The sequence below is a fragment of the Halichoeres trimaculatus genome, unplaced genomic scaffold (genome assembly GCF_033239565.1).
Source record: "Halichoeres trimaculatus isolate MK-OKI-2021-1 unplaced genomic scaffold, fHalTri1.1 fHalTri1_scaffold_4, whole genome shotgun sequence".
Lineage (NCBI taxonomy): Eukaryota > Metazoa > Chordata > Actinopteri > Labriformes > Labridae > Halichoeres > Halichoeres trimaculatus.
The window spans coordinates 14,583,471-14,605,398 of NW_027437182.1; the positions used below are offsets into that span (position 1 = coordinate 14,583,471).

The following is a 21,928-nucleotide window of genomic DNA, read 5'->3' on the forward strand; positions in this document are numbered from 1 at the left end:
ACACACACACACACACACACACACACACACACACACACACACACACACACACACACACACATATAATTATGGACTCCAACACCTTGTCAAACAGTCTCATCATTCCACACTGCTTTGCTCCACACGTACATTCACACACGCAAAATGCATCTTGTCCCTCATGACTGATCACATAAACTTCATACCTCTTTGCCAGTAACTCTTTGTCCTGCCCCTCCCACTGCACCATGACCCACACATAAACACCCCCAGTACTCCTCACCCACTTCAGGTCATTGAGGGAGGAATGAAACCATTTCTGACAGCAGATTGATTTTTAAAATATCAGAGTGCTCCCATTTCCTTTTGACCCCTCCCACCAAAAAGAGATGGACACTGTTAGGATGGGAAGAAATGAAATAAATAAATATAAAAAATTTAATGTGTCTGTGTGTTCGTCACCTGGGTTAAAGGGGGGCCCCAGGGCCCCCCTTTAACCCAGGTGCAGTCTGATATATTGGCTGCTCATGTTATCAGTGAGGCCCCCATGTACCGTCATTTTTACTGCTTCCTCTCTCCTCTGTTGGTGGCAATTTTCCAATCTCACCGGGTTCCGCTACCAGAATGCGTTTTTTAGCCATCACTGCCGCCTGACGGTTTTTAGCTAATGCTATTTTGTGCCATAAATTCTGCTTGAAATACTGTATCTACCTGTCCTTTGGCTAGATAGGAGACATTTGGCTCTAGATGACCGCACATGCCCCTATATATCCCCATGTTGTAAAACATAGGATTGGGTAGCGTGCTTCGCCGGCTGAGGGATAAAGAGGCTTTGGCTGTGTTACTGCATATGGGGTCATTTGAAGAGGAATGGCACTTGTCGGAGATAGAGGGGTTTATGTGTTTTGTTATTTGCAACCATTGAAGGGTTAAAGGGATAATTCCTCGACAACTTTCATTCAAACATTTACGGTGGTATTAAAATTGAAGTATTTCTAACTTTTGTCACTTGTAAACTCATGATACCAATATACAGGACATTTGATCTGTATAAAACATTAGGAAAAATAATCACAATCATTTAAATATCGTGGGAGCATTTTGATTTCATATTTACTTAATGCTATTGGTACAGTGACATGACACTCCTCCGACCTTGACAAACCCTCGTATAAATTCCACTGAATCTAATGACACACTCCCCTCTTTTATATTCTACCCCTCTGTCGACCTTTTAAGCCCTCTTCCTTGTAGTTGCCCTAACACAGGTGTTAGGCACACACTCTGTCTCGCCCTGGGGGTGTGGTTTTGTATCCTTGCACACACACACACACACACACACACACACACACACACACACACACACACTCACGCTTTGACCAGTGTAGCCTGCCTGCTTGATACCAAGTACTGCCTGACCCACCCTGACCTCCCTCTTGTAGACACACAGCCAGATTGCTTTGTGAAATAAAGCTGTCACTTGCAGGACCCAAATAAAAAACAACCCCCTCACTGCTCCGTGCCCCTGACACCACTGAAATATAGACATAAATTGGAAGCAGATTAGTTTTTTTGATCTTAATTCAAGTTTTGACAACAAATAGGAATACAGAATTTCAGTTTTGAAGCCAAAAAGAAAAAAAAAACGTCTAAAATTTGACTTTCTCAAGTGATCTGAATCAATTCATATTCTTTGTTTTGTTTAGTATAACAAAAATCTATGAAGTGATGGCATTTGAATAGTTTTTGTTCAATCAAAAACTTAAAAAGGGCATTTTGATCTGTTTATGGGACACATGTTAAGAGTGATTTACTGAACAATGACATTCAGCACTGGATGAATTTTTCTCTTTCTACTTTTCTGTGAGTGTGTGCCATATGCACTGAAGCTTGACATCAACAATACACACATGCAGCCAAAATAGCACACCAGAAGTGTTTGCCATGCAAAGCTTTCCTGCTTGTTAGATGTACACTAAGAAATATAAGTGGCCCTGGAGCCTGTTTAAGCCCCAACAGTCTGCTTGAGAGCTATGCAAACAAATAGGTTTTCTGTGATTGCCGTTTATTTTGGGCTGGCTGAAAGATGCATGTGCATGTTTGGAACAAGAAGGTCTCTGTAGAGGAAATTTATGAAGCAGCTACAAACTTTTGTTTCAAGACAGTTTTTTCTCCTTTTTTAAATCTTGTGACTGCTTAATGAGATCCATTGGTTGAAAGTTTAAAACGCCACAGGTCAACTACACATCTACTTGGTCAACACAAAGTATTGACTCTTTGAACTGATTAACAAATAATATTTCAGTGGGGTCTTGTGTTAGATGTTGACATTTTTGTTTGAAGAAAAAATAAATCAATTGAGCACAGGCCTGAGGTTGGAAAAAAGAAAATAAAGTTGTAACTGGTTTTGTAATCTGGCAAAGGATGAATGAAAAACAGCATTTCTAACTTGCATATCACCAACAGCCAAGTATACAAATATGGATAGGCATGACATCTTTTTCCCCCTCAGTAGGAAAGTAGTTAATCTGTGACAGTTTTATTTCAAACAGTGTTGGGTCATACATTCCCTGAAGTTGATACACTGCCTTCTCATTTCTCACAGAACTGTGCCAGTTCCCGACCATCCAGCTCAGTTACCAGCTCTCGGCCTGTCAGTTTCCCACTGGGAACCAGCCCAAGTCAGGAGGAGGAGACCACCCCGACAGAAATCATCAGCACAAACCAAGGCTCAGGGAAGGAAGAGGAGAGGACCAGAGGTGAGTTTACAGACTAATACCATACTACCAAAAGACATTTAACCTCTTGGTACAATCCACATTTTACTCAAAAATCACTGGTAATAGCACAGAATTGCGTCACTTGCTTCGTTGCCCTTACAAAGAAAAAAGTTGTCTTAACCTTAATGGGTTGCAAAGTTCATTAACTGCTGTGACATTTACATTTGATTTCAGTGCAAAAAGTTATCAGTGAAGATTTGCCTTCTCATTTTAAAGCTGATTAATAAAAAAGTCAAACTTTTCCCCAAATACGTAGATTAGAATACCTGTTTAAGTCACAATCTTTGACGTTTCAGCTCAGATCTATGCAACTGGTTCACTGACACACAAGCCACCCAATCCTTGGTTTAAATCAAATGACTGAATCAAGGTGTAACCATCACATTACTGAGCTGTTTGTCTTTTGATTCTGAGTATATGAAAAATCAGATTTGAATAGATGTGAACAGAAATTTGACATAAATACGAACAGACTTGGCAGCCAAAAAAAAACACTTTTAAGCCAACTTAAACTAAGTTGCATGTCCAGAAATGAAAAGGGAAATATTTTCATCATTTACAGCCCATCCATAGTTCAAAACAGCTCTGGTAAATATACATCATTATTATACAAAAAAAAAAAAAAAATGTTACTTAAATTGTAAAATTATTGTTTCTATGTTTTGGTGTGGAAAAAAAAATCCCTATTTATTCCTTCTGGATTCCTCTAATTGATCAGGAGTTCTGAACCAGCTGTCTTTGACAGTGATAAATGAAAAATCCTGAGATTGTTTCTAGAAAAGCACCGCCAGTGAACTTAAAAGGAACCTTGGAGGCCACTTGCCCAGTGATGCTCTTTCTTTGAATAAAAATTAAATAAAAAGTCTTAATATTTAAAACGAAATAAAATATAATCTGGGATGTGTTCCATTTTCTTCCAGTGTACCTTCCCTTTATGAAAAGATACAAGATATGTAGGAGCAGTTTTGTCTTGTTTTCTGTGCAAACTTACTCCATAACGTATGTCATTTTTTATATATATATATATATATATATATATATATATATATATATATATATATATATATATATATATATATATATATATATATAACTGTACTGATTAGGGATGGGTATTGAATAAGGTACTTTTATAGGTACCGCCGAGTTTCATCTGTAGTACTTAGTACCAGTTCACGTAAAATTAAACAGTACCACGTTTAGGTACCCAACACATCCTTGTGACTGTGAGAGAGTTAAAGGGTAGGCAATTTTCCATGCTGGACATGAACACAGCATTGCAAGGTTCTATATCAAAGAATAAATATGATACCTTTACAAAACTTTGAGACTTTATCAGTGAATAAATTAGTATTTATTACCACATAAACTCACAAAAAAGTACAGAAAATTGGAACCGTTGTACCAATACCAATTGCCAGGTACGGGGCATCGGTACCGTGTTGTTTGAAATGTGAAAGGTACCCATCCCTAGTACTATTTTTATACACACGCAGTTACTGTTCTTGTGGTAAACAGTTTTATTTGAACCAATTTTCTGAAATGTGTTGGAGCCTGTATTCATATGTGGTGCTGTGAATTGTATTGTGTTTCACTGCGAGGGGCTTTTAACACTTGTTCACTGTTAAAGGTGGGTGGTCAAATAAGTGAAATACAGAAAACTTAGAATGAAGCTAGATCAAGTTTAAGCGACATTTCCCACAGCATTCTCCCCGCTTCATATCTGCAAGGAATTACCGCAAGGCTCCCTGAAACAGAGAAACGGCTGGCTTATTGAGTGAAATCAGACATCAGAAATCTCCTGTTAAACTTCAACACTAACCAGACACCCTGGCTTCATCTAGCTGCATGACCCATGCTGCACTCAGCAGAGTTAGGAGTCATTTGGTTGTGGAAAAGATTTGAGACACCAATTTCAAAGCAGGGAAAGAAAGACGGAGAGGTCACTTTTGGGTTTCGTTCTGTAATTCAAAACTGCGATTTGTGCCACCCATTGTATTGCCTTGGTTGTTGAAACATTTTTCTCCAAGTATTCAAAAATTTATCTTAACTTTGATAATTAGAAGTGATTAAAACAAGAGGTTATAATTGTCTAAAATGCAATGAGTTAAAGTGTTAGAATCACTAAAAAAATGATGAAATGGTCGTGTTTTTTGTGTTTTCAACTTTATTCTTTGTTGATCAGATGGAACAACCCCTGGTCTGGTCTTCATCTTTATGAGTTATGGTTTTTGACTGCATTTCCTTTTCTGTGGATTTGAATGATCCTCAACACTTTTACTGTTTTGTTTCATTCACCTAGCTCGCTCGCAGTTGTTAAATCAACCTCTGCAACACAATTACAACACTTTTAACTAAAAGATGACATCATTCAGACCACTTGATGAGTCTTCAATCAGCTCCAGACCCATTACAGATGCTGTTTGTGATTGAGTGCTGGGTCTGCATCTGCTCATCATACACATTGTATTAAAGCTGCTGCATGTGTTTCAATAATATACGGACCTTTCAGTTCACCACAACTTAGCATCATAAGCTACAAAACTAACAAAACCTAACACACATTTTATGTAACTGATTATTCCAGTAATGCTGTAAATAAGCAGGTATTTCAGCAGATGATTAGTAGAAAGGCTGATTATATTTGATAAAAATCAGTCGTCTTTATGTTTCTTTTTTTAAATAAAAGTGCAGATTCCGCAGAACTAGAACCAGACCTTAATTTTACCCCACACAAATGTTACTCTATGTGTCACAATAAAGCACAAACGATTAACAAACAGATGAGCCCCACTTTTGTGAACAATAACCACAGCATCTCTTCAGTGGTTGTAGTAGCTTGCAGTAGCTTGCATTCACAAGGTCAACCTGTTCTTGGTAGGGCTGGGAGTGTTCTGCTTTTGATACCTTTATGCCTTTTCCATCTTTCAGTTTATTCAACTTGGTTGGCACAAATGTCCAAAGCAGGCAGTGGGTTATGTTGAGAGTACGCGGTGAAAAATATTAACAAAGTAGAGCGCATATTTGCTGTGAACACAAGAGAAGGACAAGTGCGTAATGAAGGGATAAAAGAGGAATAGGGGTGAAGTGTGGGTGGATTTGAATTGAAAGGGGAAGGGTTGTGTGGGTGTTTGTGTATGTGCATGAGTGTTGTATTCCTGATGAGATGGCCCCACACAATGGCTGAGTTGAAGGTTGCGAGCCCTTTTGAGCAGGAATAATATGCTGGGTCACCTGTGTTACCTCGCATCATCATCTTGCTTTGTTAAAGCTCCCTTCTCAACAAGCACAAACAGCCGAGCAGTTGTCTTTCTTTTATGCCTCATGTTTAGATTTCAAAAGGTTACTGAGTTTTGCTTTGAGTTTTCTTGCTATAAACGGTTTTTGACTATATGTTCTTTAAATGTCTAATATTTCATTTACACAAGTATTTCATTGTAGCAGTGATGACTTCTTTTTTGGATGTCCCATAAGGTTTTGTTGCTATTGTGTAGGATTTATGGTTTGATTTAAAGAAACAGTGTTATCAACATCGTGGAGTTCTTAAAAGTTCATTGCAGCAAACCATATTTCTGTTGTCATTACCATTTTTTTTAACCCAACTTGTAGGAGCCATATGTCTTCACATTGCTGACATCTGACACTCCTTCTGCTCTTCCTCCTCTGCAAACATGTGTTTCTCAAAACCCTCACAATTAGGGGCCTTTCAGATAAAGTGGTGTGGCGGTCTATTGCATGCATCTTCTGCAGAGTACATCCAGATCCTGTGCTGACACCAACTTAAGGTTCACTCCCGTTAACTATCCACACACCATCACTTGTCATGCATGTTTAGTCCAGTTCATTGACATGCAACAGGATCCCCAGCTCCAAGGCAGAATTCCCCTGGGTAGTGACAGCATATGTAATGCAACTTCACCTGAATGCTTGTCATTAAACCTCTATTCATGATGCCACTTCTGCAGACACTGAGCTTTGCATTTTTAGGAAATTGCAGTACCTTGCTACATATGCTCAAGAAACAGTTTGCTGTTAGCAACGGAATTGGTAGGAAAGCAGTAATAATCACATTTTAATTTTCCAGATAACGTTTTTGAGCACCGTCCTTTGGATTCTGCGGAAATTAAAACCACATTGATAATTACCACAGCAGAATCACAGGTTGTGTGTCTGTGTGACAGAGAGGTATCTGGCATCTGTGCAGCAGCTTATGCTCAGTGTCTCTCTGATACGAAGTGATGTGTGCTAATTCTACATCTGCTCAAACCAAACAGGGCTCAAAAGTTCAGCCAAGCCCCAAAAAACCTACATCCCCCCAACATATCCCCCCCTCCGCCCCCTAACTGTACAAAAAATCAACTTGAGACAATTTTCCCCCTGCATCCTTTTTGTGTGTAGAAGTAATTGACAAATAAGTGGATATGACTTTGGGCGCTCTGTGTGTTTTACTGTGGATTTAGATTTGGTTGGTTGGCTTGAGTGTTTAGAGAAAATCGTGGCCATGAAATAGGCTCCTGTCATGTGGGCTGTAGCTTTTGAGGACTTGATTGTAGCCTCACAGTTTAAATACCCAAACAAACAGGCAATGGTCAAAATGTGCCGTCGGTTTGCCATGTATTTACATTCCCCTTTCTCTCACTCCCTCTGCCTTTTGGATCTGATTGTTATTTTGTATTTAGCTGATAGCCTCTTTCTTTTGCTCCCTCTTTTCCTCTGACACGCACTCCCTGTGTGCCTTTTATTCTCCCACATTGTGATTGATTTTTGCAACATGTGTAGCTCCAGGTGTGATGTCAAAACTAAGGAAAGAGTGTTATGATGGGAATTAAGATTTAAATTGTCAGTCCAAGCACTTGTCTGCTCTTTCTCTATTTTCTGTGTGAAAAATCTTAAAAACATTCTTACATCATTTAAAACACTTAAAACGATTGCATTGTATGCACTCACACTACGTTCTGGCACTTCATATTCATCACACCCAATGAAACAAATCCAAAGATGAAGGATCGTGTCCATTTGGTTGTTCTTAAGTGGTTGTAAGCGTAACTGTTTATGCATATTCGCCCAGCCGCTGCAAAGCGTACCAAGCTCCCAAGATTTGTTTTCTGCAGCTGTTCTGCATAACATCGCTACACTATCACGCACAGGCGAAAGTCTGGTGAAGGGGATCTATTCATAATTCAGTGAAACAACAAGGCACAAGCTGTGGCATTGTCAGATATAACAAATTGAGGAGGAAGAGAGTTGAATTTGTATCTGCTTACTGAGGTTGACTGCATTATACATACTGCAGGTGCCACTGAGTGCGTGGTAATAGGATACATGATGGATCGCCAAGCAGCAAAGGTTCCCATTCTTCTGGATTATTCATCTATTTATCCACTTATTTATTTATTCCCTCACCCAGAGAGACCCTCACAAACTCCTGATTTGGTTAAGGTGCAGTAGAAAAGTGTTGACCAGTACAAGAAAGGAGCTGCTCTTCCCATGGTCTTCTGAGCATGTGTCAGGTGGAGTAATGTCACGTCTTATGCTTAGTGGTAATATTGGGGAATATGTAGCCCACAATTTGTTAACTTTTTATCGTCACTCTTTAAACAAAACCATGTCACAGTTTGACGTACTTCTGCAAAACCATTAAAGAAACTGTTCAGATATGTCTATTAAAAATTCTTTAGAATTTGTCTGGCCCTATGTTTGCATGTTAGTGCAAAGGTTTGTTTCTTTGCCACCTGCCAATTAGAATTAAGAACAATTGAGTCATATGCCAACCTAAAAAAAATCAAAGAATGGACGTTCTTGAAAAAAATAGTTAATTTTGAGAGTATTGAATTGTTTCAATTGTCAGCCACTCAAATGATACCATCTCCACTGGGACTCCCCTAACACAGAGAAGGCATCACCCAAGCTTTGATCACACACAAACCTCACCACGCTTTGTGCCTTTTGTGTTTAACCCTGTCAGTGCTCCTCTGTCAAGTGTTTCACTGGAAGACCTGCATGTATCCCGGGGCAGGTCACCTCCCCTGGGCCAAACTGTCTGACAGTTAACTGCTTTTCCCCCACTTCATCATCGCCCCCGCCTCCAGTAAGTATGGGCTGCCATGCTCTACCTTAGCACTAAAAAATCAGACTGTAGAAAAATCAACAGTTTCCCTGTACTGCATGTGTTCACTGTAAGGTTTCATACACAGGCATTGCACTCCCTTCTCCTGTAGTAGTTTTAACACAGTGCAAAAGAATTCAGTAATACTACTACCATCAAGAAGCTGCCAACAACAGCTCTAAACCAATATCAGCACTCTCACACCCCCCCAGAACATTTTCCACCGTCCTCATCTCAACAACCCATGGCAACGACATAGTCGGCAGCTTACGACAAAGCAAAGTGGGGGAGAAGAAGGGGGCAAGGGGGGAGTCAGGCTGTAGATCAGGGCAGGGAGGATGGCTGCGCGACCAGGAGGTGACAGGGGAATAACATCCCTTTCTCCTCAATCGACAGGGACCATAACTCCTGCCTCTCCAGGGACAGATTGAGAAAGGCAATAGCCCAAGGGGCTGTGAAGCACGGATGCTTAGGAGAATTGAAAGTTAAAAGAAAAACGCAGTTTGCCGATCCACTGCCACTGATCCAGACGACAGCACCACACTTTGCCACTAGAATTCCTATATTTTTTGAATTATTATTATTTTTCAAGAGGGCACTGGAGAGGTCCAAGTGGCAAACTGTCCATGTAATACTTCAAACAGTAAATCTCCTGCAATGGCTGATTATATTTTGCTCTTTTTTGGGGGGGGGGGGGGGGGGGCTCACTTTACAAATGGAGTTGGCTCATGTTCTGCATATCTTTGTTCCTCTGTAGGGCTAAAGTAAATATTCTTAATGCCAGTTTGATTGGATGAAAATTGAATCAAACAAGTTCAATATTGTTCTTTGACCTAATTGGAATAAGTTTGACATAAAATGTCACAATTTAAAATCATCCTGGTGCTACGTTTGAACTTGGGGAGTATTGAGTCTCTTGAAACGTTAGTGTCTTGTTGGATCATCTAACACTGATAAGCCAAGGCACTGTTTTTGATAGTTAGTACAAATTTAACACTGCAGACAGCCAGTGAGCCATTTGTCACCAGCATGTCAGTCTAATATCTTGTGTTGTACAGTGGTCCTACAGCTTACTGCCTGCATTGTTTAAACAGTAGGATGTAGGTGCCTGTTACTCAAGCAGAGAAGAAGGGCCTGAGATCATTGCATTAGTTTTGATTTGGTGCTGCATTTGGTAATGTCAGAACATGAGGGCATGCTCATCAACTTCCCTGTTGCTTTTATCCCGGGCAGCTTTGGGAGCAAAACATCTGTTCCTGTAGATGATCTTCTTGAATATCAAGTAAAAAGCAGGCTATGCCCTGAATCCTTTGCTATTCCTGAGATAGCAAAGTGGACCAAAAATAAGACAGTTTGTGTTTGATAGATTATCTTTGTTATAACAATGCTTCTTAGTAAGAAATCTTATATTATTGGAAAGCCTGTTAAGTTTTCTTTTAATACCACATTTAAAAGGATCATGCATTTTGGGGGCGAGTAGCAGAGCTGAGTAAGTTGGTTGCCCCCGTAAAAACCTTGCCAAATCTTCTCTGCCAATGCCAAACAGCCTTTTTTTGCTGTTGCTATTGACTCTTGTTTCACCCCCCTGCTTCAACCGAGTGTCTGATTAGCAGCTATTTGGGCCCTGCTTCTGTGGTCAGCAGGTTTCTGCCCAATCAGTAAGATTATTTCCAGAAAACACTGATGCTACAAAGAAATCTACCAAACACCCAAAACATGCCCAACTCTTTAGTTTGTTTCAAATTTATGGCTGTTTTAACCTGCAAAATGTGAAAAATATTCTTATTCACATACACCATGCACTTTACACCATCTGCTTTGAACTGTTTGTTAAAGGAACAGTATGTAGAAAATGAGTATATATAACACACATGTCAGTTGATACATAGCTAGAGGTTGATTAAATATACATATAAAAGTTGTTTCAGACCCTTTATCACTTCTTTCCTCACACTGTTTTTACACTTTTCTAATTTCATTCTAAGTTTCCTCCTCTTACAGCGTCCCGTCATTTCTGTCAATTTCCATTTCGTTTTTTTTACATGCTCTCTTTCATTCCCTTCACTCCACCACAGCCAAATTCTTCGAGAGGACAGGAGGGAAAGAGAGCAGTCGGGCAGCGGCTTTTATAGCCTGATCAATTTTACAGTGGCTTATTGAATAGCTTTTAATGCCCTTCTTTATTTTCAGTTGTAACCCACAGTGTGTCTGCTGCTCCAGGGCTAATGTGATGGCTCGCTAGAGAGAGAGAAAGACAATAAATTTTAATATATTGTCTCTGGAAAATTACACATGTTTAATCATTGATTTTTATTGGCTCATCATGATAACATTATCCCAGCGGGTGAGGCTCATAAAAGAAAAGGGGATGAATTAGTTATGGCATTTGGAAGCAGAAGGTTGAAAAAATGAAGTGATGGCATAACCAAATTTCTTTGTCTATTAAAGAGCTTATTGATTGACTCTGCAACTGTTACACACATGGATAATTTGATGGCGTGACCATTTAAATGAGCAGAAACTTCCCTGGATGCTCTCTTTCTAGGTCTTTTTTTTGTTGTTGTTGCTCTTTCGTTTTAGTTTTATTTCAAAACAAAGACGGATCAAATATCTTTGCATGCCTTAGTCTTATTCTATGTAAATCTATTTAATATCCTCTTTTAAGCATTTTATCTACATGCATAAAAATATACACATTAATAAAATGCTTGTACTCAAATAGGATAATTTCATCTGTTAGTGAAACCATAGATGTATGTTTTAATTTATTATGATAAAATAGATATATGCAATCAAAAATGAATACAATCAAGAAAGAACTCAAGTTTTAAATCAATACTTTGGAAACACTTTCATTTGCAACTTTCAGCTGATGTGTCAGAAGTATTTTTGCTCATCTCAAGTTTGGCCAACTTCACCATCACCTCAACAACCATACAGCCAGAAAGGTGAAATTTGAATGTGCCCTGAGATTTATTGACTGCATATAAAAAAATATCAGGATCATTAAGTCCAACTCTACTGCCATCAAGCTGATGAAAGCTGGCAAACACACACCTCATAATACTCCATGTGTGTGCCTGTGAGTGTGTGTATAAGGGATGTGATAAGGTAGATTGACTTCTAATATAAATGGTAGAGGTGTCTACTGACATCCACATAGCAGTGCCCTCTGTGTCCCTGCCTGAGAGTCTCATCTTCTGCTCATGTATGCGAGCTTGAGAGAAGATCATGAAGTGACTGTGTCCAACCGTCTGACTTTCTGCATGCAGGCGAAAATTCAAGATTTGTAAATATGTGTGCTCAAAGTCTACAATGCACCATCGTCAAAATGATGTTTCTTTGATCTTGCAAGTGTTCAGGTTCTCTTATTAAGCTTGTGTGGGTGTGCTTGCAAAGGTTTCACAGATTGAGTTTGTGTAACTTAGGAAGCAAATCCGTGGACTCCAAATCGTTTTCGCTCATATACACATAACACATTAAACACACAAACACCCAGGCAGGTTAGCCCTCCACCAAACCTGCACCTGCTCCGCTGAAGGTGAAAGAAGTGCTCACTTGAGCTCATTGAAAAGTAGATGTGACAGTAAATTTTTCAGGCCCTTGTGAGATGGGAGATCTTGTTATAGCAGTCAGGATGGGGGTCAGGGCAGTGGCTGCTTGATGATTGAGGAAAAGAGAAGTAAATTCATTCTGCTTCGGGCACTTTGTCAAGTGCCAGTAGCTTACTGTTGAGAGCCACTCACCCATCACCGTGTTACGGCCCCAGAGGTCACCTCCACCACCATAAATCTGCCTCGCCTGCTAAACCTACTGCCTTCCCCCGACTGAGCACGAGCTGGAAGAGGCTGCAGCTGCTTCTGCTGGGCCTCATAGTCACTCAAATGAAAACAGGCAGAGGGAGGAATATAGATTCTCCTTTTGATGCTGCTGATGTTGTAAGAGTAGGACAGCGGGTGTGCAGTGCCACAGGGGGGATGTGTTTGGACTAATGGTTGTGTTGTGGGTGAGTGTGTTGAAAAGGATGGATGCATTGCATACACATTTCCAGGCAAGGCAGACAGAAATATTTAGCAAATGTTATCTTAAGGGTTGGGTTTGTGGAGGCTTTTTTTTTCACCCTTTTATTTTTTCAAATCCAAGAAGGTGTGCTGAAGCTGTTCTCACCTGATAACAATTGTATAGTTTTATTTTTGTTTAAAGTTGAATATCTAACAGTGATGATCATGTGTCATTAAATTCCTGAAAACTAATCCTTTGAGGTAGGAGAGTGACAAAAAGGAATTATTCATGAAAGAGTAGAGGGAGTATATTCTACCAGAAAACAAAACTTACCATTACGCTATTGTAAAAAGTAAAGGATATTTATTGATTTAAAAATGTGTCCTATGCTCTCTTTTTTTATCATAAATTAATAGCCATAATTTGATTTCCAAACTTGGAGAGGACATAAAAATAATGAGATGTGAATATTTAAAATTACATCAGTTGAAATAAAATAGCAGATTTTTTTCAAACACCAAGGTTTATGCATCAAATTGGATTCTCTGTCAAAAAGTATTTTTTGTCACTTCCAACTCTCTCAAAGGTTTACAGATTATATGTCACGAGTTTTTGTAGAACTTCAGGCTCCTGACTTGGCATCATCATCTTTCATGGGGTCGCACCAAAGCAGGCACCATCCGCACATTAAGCCATATGGGATCCTGTTCTGCCTTTCTAAATTGATAATTGGTATATCGTGGAATTATTGATATCGTTTACCATGTGCTAACATTTTTCTAGGATGGTGGTGGAGGTCTGAAGTCAGAAGCAGGAAAACTGATCTGGATCTGGTGTGGTTGTCTGTGTATTTAAATGTGTGCGTTGTATAATTGTGTTGTTTTTCTACTTGTGCGGACCCACATGTGTACAGATTGTGAGTGATACACATCTTTTTGATGTGTGTCACAGTGCACCATAATTACATCTCCTCTAAATGCAGTATGTGTGTGCATATGTGTTTAAAGAGCGTGTGCATGTGTGTATTTGTGCGCACACACCCGTCATGCTTGTAGTGTATGAGTACCAGCCTGCTTTCAATATAGTCTCTTATTAGGTGGTGATTATCCTGCCTGTATCTGGCTTCTTTCAGCCTTTGACTGGAAGTTTGGGAGGCCAGGGGCACCCTTGGAAGAAAGGAGTGAAAACTTCCTGAACCTAGCTTCACCCCCAAACCCCTTAACATCAGTGTGCCTCAACAATACACACATACACACATACACATCTTCTCAAGAAACATCCTGATATCCATTTTGGTTTAAATAATTCAGTAAATAAAAGGCGTGGCAAGTGGTGCTCAAAACTGTTTGCAGGATATCAGTCAGTGTGGGTGTGCAACAAGACAATATTAGATCATGAAAGTTAGATTGTACCCACGATTCTCTAATCCATAGAAGTGGCTGTTCCTATACATTCTAACCGTTGCAGTTCTGCGCTCAGGTACTGACTCTATGAGGTACAAATCCAACACTCTGATGCATACCTGCTTAACAATCTGCCTGTCAGCCACACAGAGTGAATCCTGTGCATTGGTAAGCTGCACAGGCTAAAAATGACAACGGTACTATTTAAAAGTTGAGTTCTCAGTACTTTATGGTTAGTGATGTAACTGCTCATTATCAGAGTGACACAGCCTGTCTCTGTCTCTTTTTCAGATTACTCACATGCAAAAATGGGGAATGCAAAGTCAGAGGTTCTGTTTAAAAATAGTCACTGGGAAGATTTCATATTGCCCAGTCCTACAGGCCAGTAAAGGAACTGTAGCTCACCCCAACTATTGACATGTCCACCCTGAATTGACCTTAAAATGTAATGGCCAACTCTTTATTTATTATCATATTGTGGATTTTTGAACTATAAAAATAATAATTTTTAATTAGTGCTAGGCAAGTTAACGCCTTATTTTCGCGTTAACCCGTCAATCTATTAACGCCGTTGAATATTTTATCGCACATTAGTGCATGTTGCTCACATGCTTTTATTTTGTAAAGGACTGTTGCTAACCGCGGTGGAACCGGAAGTGAAATTGGAGGGGCAACACCACGGAACTTAAAGGCGCTCGCTGCTTAGTGTATCAGTCCACGCGCACGGCGTGCCAGATATAAACAAATGCAGGTAGTCTGCCAGGACAAAGAGACACGATGAGAACTAGAGCCTTTTTTAGCTGTGTTTTTGTGTGAAAGTAACGTGCTGAAAATTCTCTAAATAAAGCGTGAATGCAGACTGATATCAGAGTTTTTCGGTGTTTTTGGTCAAGTAAAAATTGGCCCCGTCTGAATGCATAGGAAACAGGCTGGCGAGCAGGGAGGGGGTGTTTGGTGTGAGCGCTCTGGGCTTCTGCTGCACAAAAACACTGCTGTAGGGGTAATTTCTGCCCTAAACCTTGTGATAGGACCCAACTTGTTCCATCCCGGAGTATCACTTTAATGCCCTGACAGTGGCAATAAGCTTTAATTTTGTATTTACGTTTTGTAAATTTGATTTGCACTAAATATGTGATTTAACTATTACCTTATAACAAGTACTGATTAAGTGTTTGCATGACAGATGTTATGGCAGTTTCGTTCATATGGCAGAACATTCCAATAAAAGTGCACTATACACTGCTTTTGAATTCATTATTAGATTTTGAATTTACAATGCAATTAAGTATGATTAATCAGGGAAATCATTCGATTAATTACAATTAAAAGTTTTAATCGTTGCCCAGCCCTATTTTTAATATCAGTGCATCATAAAATAACTGCTAACCAACCGTTACAAAATGGTCGTCATAAGGTGCACTTATAGACCTTTCCTAAAATGCAACATGCAGAGCTCTCTGATTGTACTGAATTTTAAAACCCCGAAGACAACTTCTTTAATGAAATACATCTGTCTCTATGTGTGTGCTGTACAGATACAGCCTTAATAGACCAGTACCATGATATAAAAGATACTCCATGAAGCTAAGAAGGGACAAGGAATATAACAAGACAAAACAGAAGAAAAAGAAGAAATAGACTGAAGAGCAGGAGAAAAACAGTGCGGCAAAATCCCGAGGGCCTGGCTAAGGACTGTAAGAGCGCATACATCAGCTGTCACCCGATGTGCTTCCAAAGAGCCACAACAGAGAAACACAATAGAGTGGACAGATGGTCCCAAACAAGTGCACGAGGTTTGATGCTATTAAAAGCTGTTTACCTCATGCCAGACACCAGCAAGTGTACTGGATGCATTGTGTGATTATTTCAGAATGATTTAATGTGTGTTTATGTGTGTTTGATTGCAAGCTTCTGGTGTTTCAATAAACCCTTTGGTGTGTTTTGCCAGCCAATGAACCTTCTTCGTGATAATAAGACGTGTATGTGTGAGTGTGTGTTTGTGTGTGTAAAGCTGTCTCATAATTAAGATACAATCAAAGGCAACGTGATAGTGAAATACAAACAGTGCCATGATTGATTTGCTCTCGCTAGATGCAAGCCAACCCTGTAGGCTGTGACGAACTTTTGGCTGATGACCAATAACAAGACAAATTTAAAACAGACACCCCCTTCCAACGCTCCCTCCTGCTGATCCTCTCCCCTTCATCTGCTCTCCTTAAGAGCATCTCTGACACCTCAGAATGATGAACTCCTTCAGTGCACTGACCTTTCTCCTTCGGACTAGTCGCCCACCCTCCTGCCCTCGCCTATGTAGATGAGACAGAGACAGATGAAGATATTTTGCAATGTGTGTGCATGTGCGATTGTCAGTGGGGGTGGTGGGCAGGGGTGTCATGCAGTGACACAGTGAAATTAGTTTTGGTGTTGGTAGATGGCGGTCGACCCACCTTCAGATCAGCAGTCAACCAGAGAGATTAATCCAGACACAGGAGGCCTGTTTGAGAGCAGACATGACAGGCGCTGAGCAGGAGCAGAGAGACAGGCAGGTAGACGGACAGATGGGGCGGATGGGATCATGACAATGATATACATACTGAGATTGTGTCCATATATCTATGCATGTAACTTTCCGGTTTAACATACAGATTGTTGGACTGCTGTGGGTATGAATAATGTAAAGAACAAATTTTGTTGCAGTGAAATGAAAACAAAGAAAAGCTTTTAAACTTTGAATCATTAACCAGTCTATTCAGGTCAGATGCTGTTTTTGTTGATATTTTTCCTGGTTGAAAGAACAATGCAACTAAACAAAAGCTCACAAAATATACTACGAATAAATTCAGCTCAATATGTGGAAGCACTGAGCTCAGATCATGCATCATAGCTGTATGCTCAAGGCACAGAGTCAATAGCTGTGCATCTATACATCAGATGAGAAGAAATAAAAAAACAAGATGCTGATAATAGTGTTTCAGAGGTCTTGTTGATTGATTATGTGAAAGTGATACCATTAAACCATAAACCTAGTGTTTTTCAGTAGTAATCTGGCTTTTTTAGTGTCCTTGCACAACCCCTCACAGTACCTGCTCCGTCATTGTAAAACAATCCGGATGAGAGCATCATCAAGGTGCCTGAAAAGTAAAATGAGTGTCAGAAGTTGATGGATATGGCATCATTAGCTATGCTTGTCTTGCCTCCTTCGTTTTCTGCTCTAATTGGCTCCCATTTACAACCCTCCACCTTTGGGCCATCCTTTCTAATTCTACCTTGTGTCCGTAATTGGTTCAGATCAGTGAATCTTGTGGGTCACATGGAGGGGGAAGTCCTTGAAACATTTTGCTTCTGTTTGACTAATGGTTTGCAATAACACTGAGATATCTTTTGTTTTGTCTGAAAATTAAATGAGTTTGATCTGTTGTTTAAAGTTGATTTAACTTATGTAGGTTCTGAGTTGTCTAACATGAAGAATTTGATGTGTCAGCATTCTAGAAACTGCATTTAGTGACAGACTTTATACCTCAACAAAAATAGTTTTTCAGCAACTTTCAAAATTCTCAAATCCCATATTGAAGAGGAAAAGGTGTTGTAGATTCCCAGAAGGTGATTCTGAAATTAGACAAACAAATAAGCACAATTTGCTTGTTGTTGATGTTCTAACCATAGAGGAAGCATTGAATTGGTGAGTTCGCATCGTCTGATTCCTGCCCTTGGATGATGCTTTAATTTCAATCAATACAATAAGTTTGAGAAAAACTATAACACAATGTTGTGTTGGGACTTTGAGGTCTAAAACAGTTTTAAAAAAAATATTAAGATGATTTTGTCACATCACCTTCACTTTAATTAGGTAAACAACTGTGTTCTGTTTTTTATCATTGCGCCATTATTTTTAAGGCTGATTCAGTTTACTAGCCTGATCCATTCACCTTGTGTGTTTGTGTGTATGTGTGTGTGTGTGTGTGTGTGTGTGTGTGTGTGTGTGTGTGTGTGTGTGTGTGTGTGTGTGTGTGTGTGTGTGTATGTGTGTGTGTGTGTGTGTGTGTGTGTGTTCAGTCGCTTTAAAGTGGAGCTGAACACAATTGGCAGACCTAACCATATGCGTGTCTCTGTGTGTCTGTCCACAGGTCAGCTGTCCATTCCTTCAGTTCCAGAGAGGCTGGAAAATCCCTTGAGCCAGACCTCTGAGGGCACTCATCTGCATAGAAAGGTGACAGGCTCCTCACACACTCACACACACACACACACCAGGGTGTATTAATCACTACAGTTGGGTTTTAAGCATTGGATAACAGCCCAGTTCAGGGGGGGTCAACAGTGGCATTTGACATTTGACCTTAGGACAAAAACAGACTGAAGTCAGGAGCTGAGGGACTCCTGTGTTGAGTTGACACATTTACCAGCAGCCAGCCTATAAGTCATATTCCGTTTGATGAATTCTGTTTAATTTATCTTGAGTTCCCGAGCTTAAAAAAACAGATAGTAGTGACTCTCCCATTTTATGAAGTAAGATATTCAACTAGACAAACATTTGAAGTATTAGAGAAAAAATACCTCAGAATAAACCTTTATCAAATTTAGATTAATCCACAAGAAAACAGAACCAAAAAGGAAAAATGATTCTAAAGTGAACACATTGGCACAATTCTTCCCACAAAGTCAGACTTAAAATCCTGTGATTTACATTCAAACAAAATCTTTTAGTAGAACTGATGGTAGTTATGTTTCATCCTTTTGTGTGAGTTTGACTTTAGTTTTTAAACTGTTCATTTAAATACATACAGTAAGTATTCAAGTTATTTTAGTTTAATGTTTGATTATCATCCTCTGCTTTTCTTAACTTCCTCCCCTATAATTATCACTTACACAAAATAAGAAAATTCTTTAAAGGTAAAAGAAATCCCTTTCACTCTCACCCTCTCCTTTCAACACAGACACTCACAGATTCTCACCAATGCTGCACTGACTGCCACAGACATAAAAAGAGACCCTTCGCATGAACAGACTCTCTGCATGTCATTGGCCCCCTGGTGGCCAACTTTACAACAGCATGACAAATCAACACTTCAACTTATTAACACTTTTTCTATTTGAGCCAGATTTTTAGATCATTTATCCCCTAAAGATATACATCTTAAATATAATCTTCATAGCAGTAAAAGCAATAAAGAAGATTGTCCTAAAAATACTTTACAAAATGACCACAGTCTGTTTAAAATATTGTTTGCAAATAGTGTCTTTAAATTTAATTATCCAGGAAAGTGGTAAACAGGGCAGCTGTTGTTAAACCTTATATAGTGATGAATCAAGGGCACATAAAGAGTTTTTTTTTTGTTTTTTTTTTAAATAAAGTTTTTCCCCAGGTATCTAGTTTTTTTAAATCTTACTTTCCTGTAGTTTATGATTCTGTGTTGTGGACAGAAACATTTCTGTGATTTAGTATATAATTAATTGAGATATGTAAAATAAAATAAATAAGATAAAATAAACCCCAGCAATTTTCAGAGCTTCAGATGAAATATACATAACTCATGTACTGCCACTCTCTTGATAACACTGGAAGTTTTGAAATACCAGCTTCTTAACCTTCTGAAGAAACAAAAATGACATATGAAAGAGCAAATACAAGCCTGTAAATAAAAAAACAGTGACCTGTCAGATAACTTTATCAGCATATCACCCCCTCTTTGACTCGTCACCCTTGCTAAACTGCTACCATGCAACAATGTTCATCTGTCCTTCCTTGATGTGATTGAAGCTGGCTTAGCTCTTCACCCGGCTTTGTTTTTCTTCACAGCCGTTGGGTGGTCCTTGTCTCTTTCTCCTTCTCTCTTTCTGTCTCTCCTTCTCTCTCAGTCTTTGTCAAGTTCACAGCGTCTGTTTCTCTTTGAGTGCTGCAGGACCCAGGCATGGTCCGAAATTCAATACCAGAGTATACACAATTAAGTTCACACCAGGGGTTATTGGGTGGAAGTGTGGTCCCATTCCAAAAACTGTGTGTGAGACGGTCAGAGGATAGGAGGGTGTGAGTGTTTATGTGTAGCTGGTTAGTTGGTCAAGGTTAACTAAATTATGTGAGGGTGGAGGTGGTGTGTGTGCTCTCAGGACAGTGCTCTGGTTTTTAACACAGACACAAGATGGAAGATCCTGCACTGGTTTTCTCTGCCACATGAGTTTTTGACAAGACAGGAAGAAACAAAAACTAATTTGAAGTTGGTGTGACAAAAATTTTCCCCTTGACTGTTTTAGCAGGGCTTGGTTATTGTTGCTGTTCTTTTGCAGTGTTGATGCACGTTTGCTTTTGGGTACACCTGCTGCAATGAAGGAAAACATTTTCCAAAAGTCGTCTTTCTAGAGTAACTGATCAACACTCATTTGGTCAGACCTTCTATAAGTTATGCAGCAGGACCAAAATATTTCATTTCATCATAAATGATGCATTTTACAGGCTCAAGTTTGTGCAAAGAGATTCCCAATTTTTTGTTATTTCATAAAGTTTGTGATGTTCTCGCTGCTGGATATTTTTTGTGCTGTAGATGCAGGTTAGAATGACATAATGAAAGATATCAATGAATTAATTTACCAGTTAATTTCTGTTTTAACCCTGGGGAAACTTTTTTTTTAAATAGTTACACTTATCAAAGTTTCTTTCTCATATTGAGCCAAATCAAAAAACACGTTTTAGATTAAACTTTGACATTTGGATGATATAGTGTGTCCCTAATGTCTGCTCAAAAACAATCTCCCTGGTTTTGCCCTTCTGAACTCACCCCAGCTGACCCTCCAAGTCTGTTGAGTGTTTCAGTGTTGGATCAGTTAGCCATAGCTCCCTGTGTGTAACATTCACACGCGATTGGGAGCCTCATGACAGGCCAGCTGGATCCTTCAGTCTAACCCCACACACACACACACACACACACACACACACACACACACACACACACACACACACTCACACTCACACTCACACTCACAGAAATCCTCTGTGGAGCCCCTACTGGCCAGCCAGGCTGTCGTTCATACTATGGGAGGGCTATGAACATGTGTCTATGTCTGATTGTGTGTCTGTTGTTGGGCTTCCTGTTTTGGCTCGGTGCTCGGTCCTTCCTGGCAAGAGGAACTGCTTGTGTCATTTCTGTCAGCCATGAGACTAGAAAAAACAGTTAGACTCAATTGACCTGTTGATTTTCCAGCTTCTATCTGATATCTTCTGATCATTTCTCATGTCAATACCTGTTAGCTTGATGTATTTCATTCTGTTTGAAAAAATTATCCCAGTCTAGGTTATTCTAGGGACTTAATAGCTATCCTTACTAAACCAACCCTAAAAGTTAATGTTGGAAAGACAGCAGCTCTTAAAAAAAATTAATGAATAAAAAGATGAAGACAGGTAAAAGTATCCTGAAGCCACTGTATGTTGAATTTAATGGACTGTTGATTGAAGTTACTTGGTGCCAAACTAGAACAAACTATTACCAGAAACGCTATTTTTAATACAACACAAATAAAGTATTCTATTTTGAACTTTTTTTGTACAAATAAAGAAGCAAACATTTTTTGTGAGGTAATTATTTGTACTGTGGTGCAAAAAAAAGAAAGAAAAAGAAAACGAAACAAAAACCAATCAATTAAACTAAGCAAAATATAAGTAAAGAACATTG

General features: G+C 39.3%; 1 protein-coding gene across 1 annotated transcript in view; it reads left to right on the plus strand.

Moving 5' to 3' along the window:
* Positions 1-21,928, plus strand: part of LOC141789399 (adhesion G protein-coupled receptor D2) — a 78,018-nt gene that overhangs the window by 41,737 nt on the left and 14,353 nt on the right. Inside the window, 2 exon segments of the mRNA XM_074668800.1 lie at positions 2,585-2,738; positions 18,395-18,477. Coding sequence (XP_074524901.1) covers positions 2,585-2,738; positions 18,395-18,477 — 237 coding nt within the window.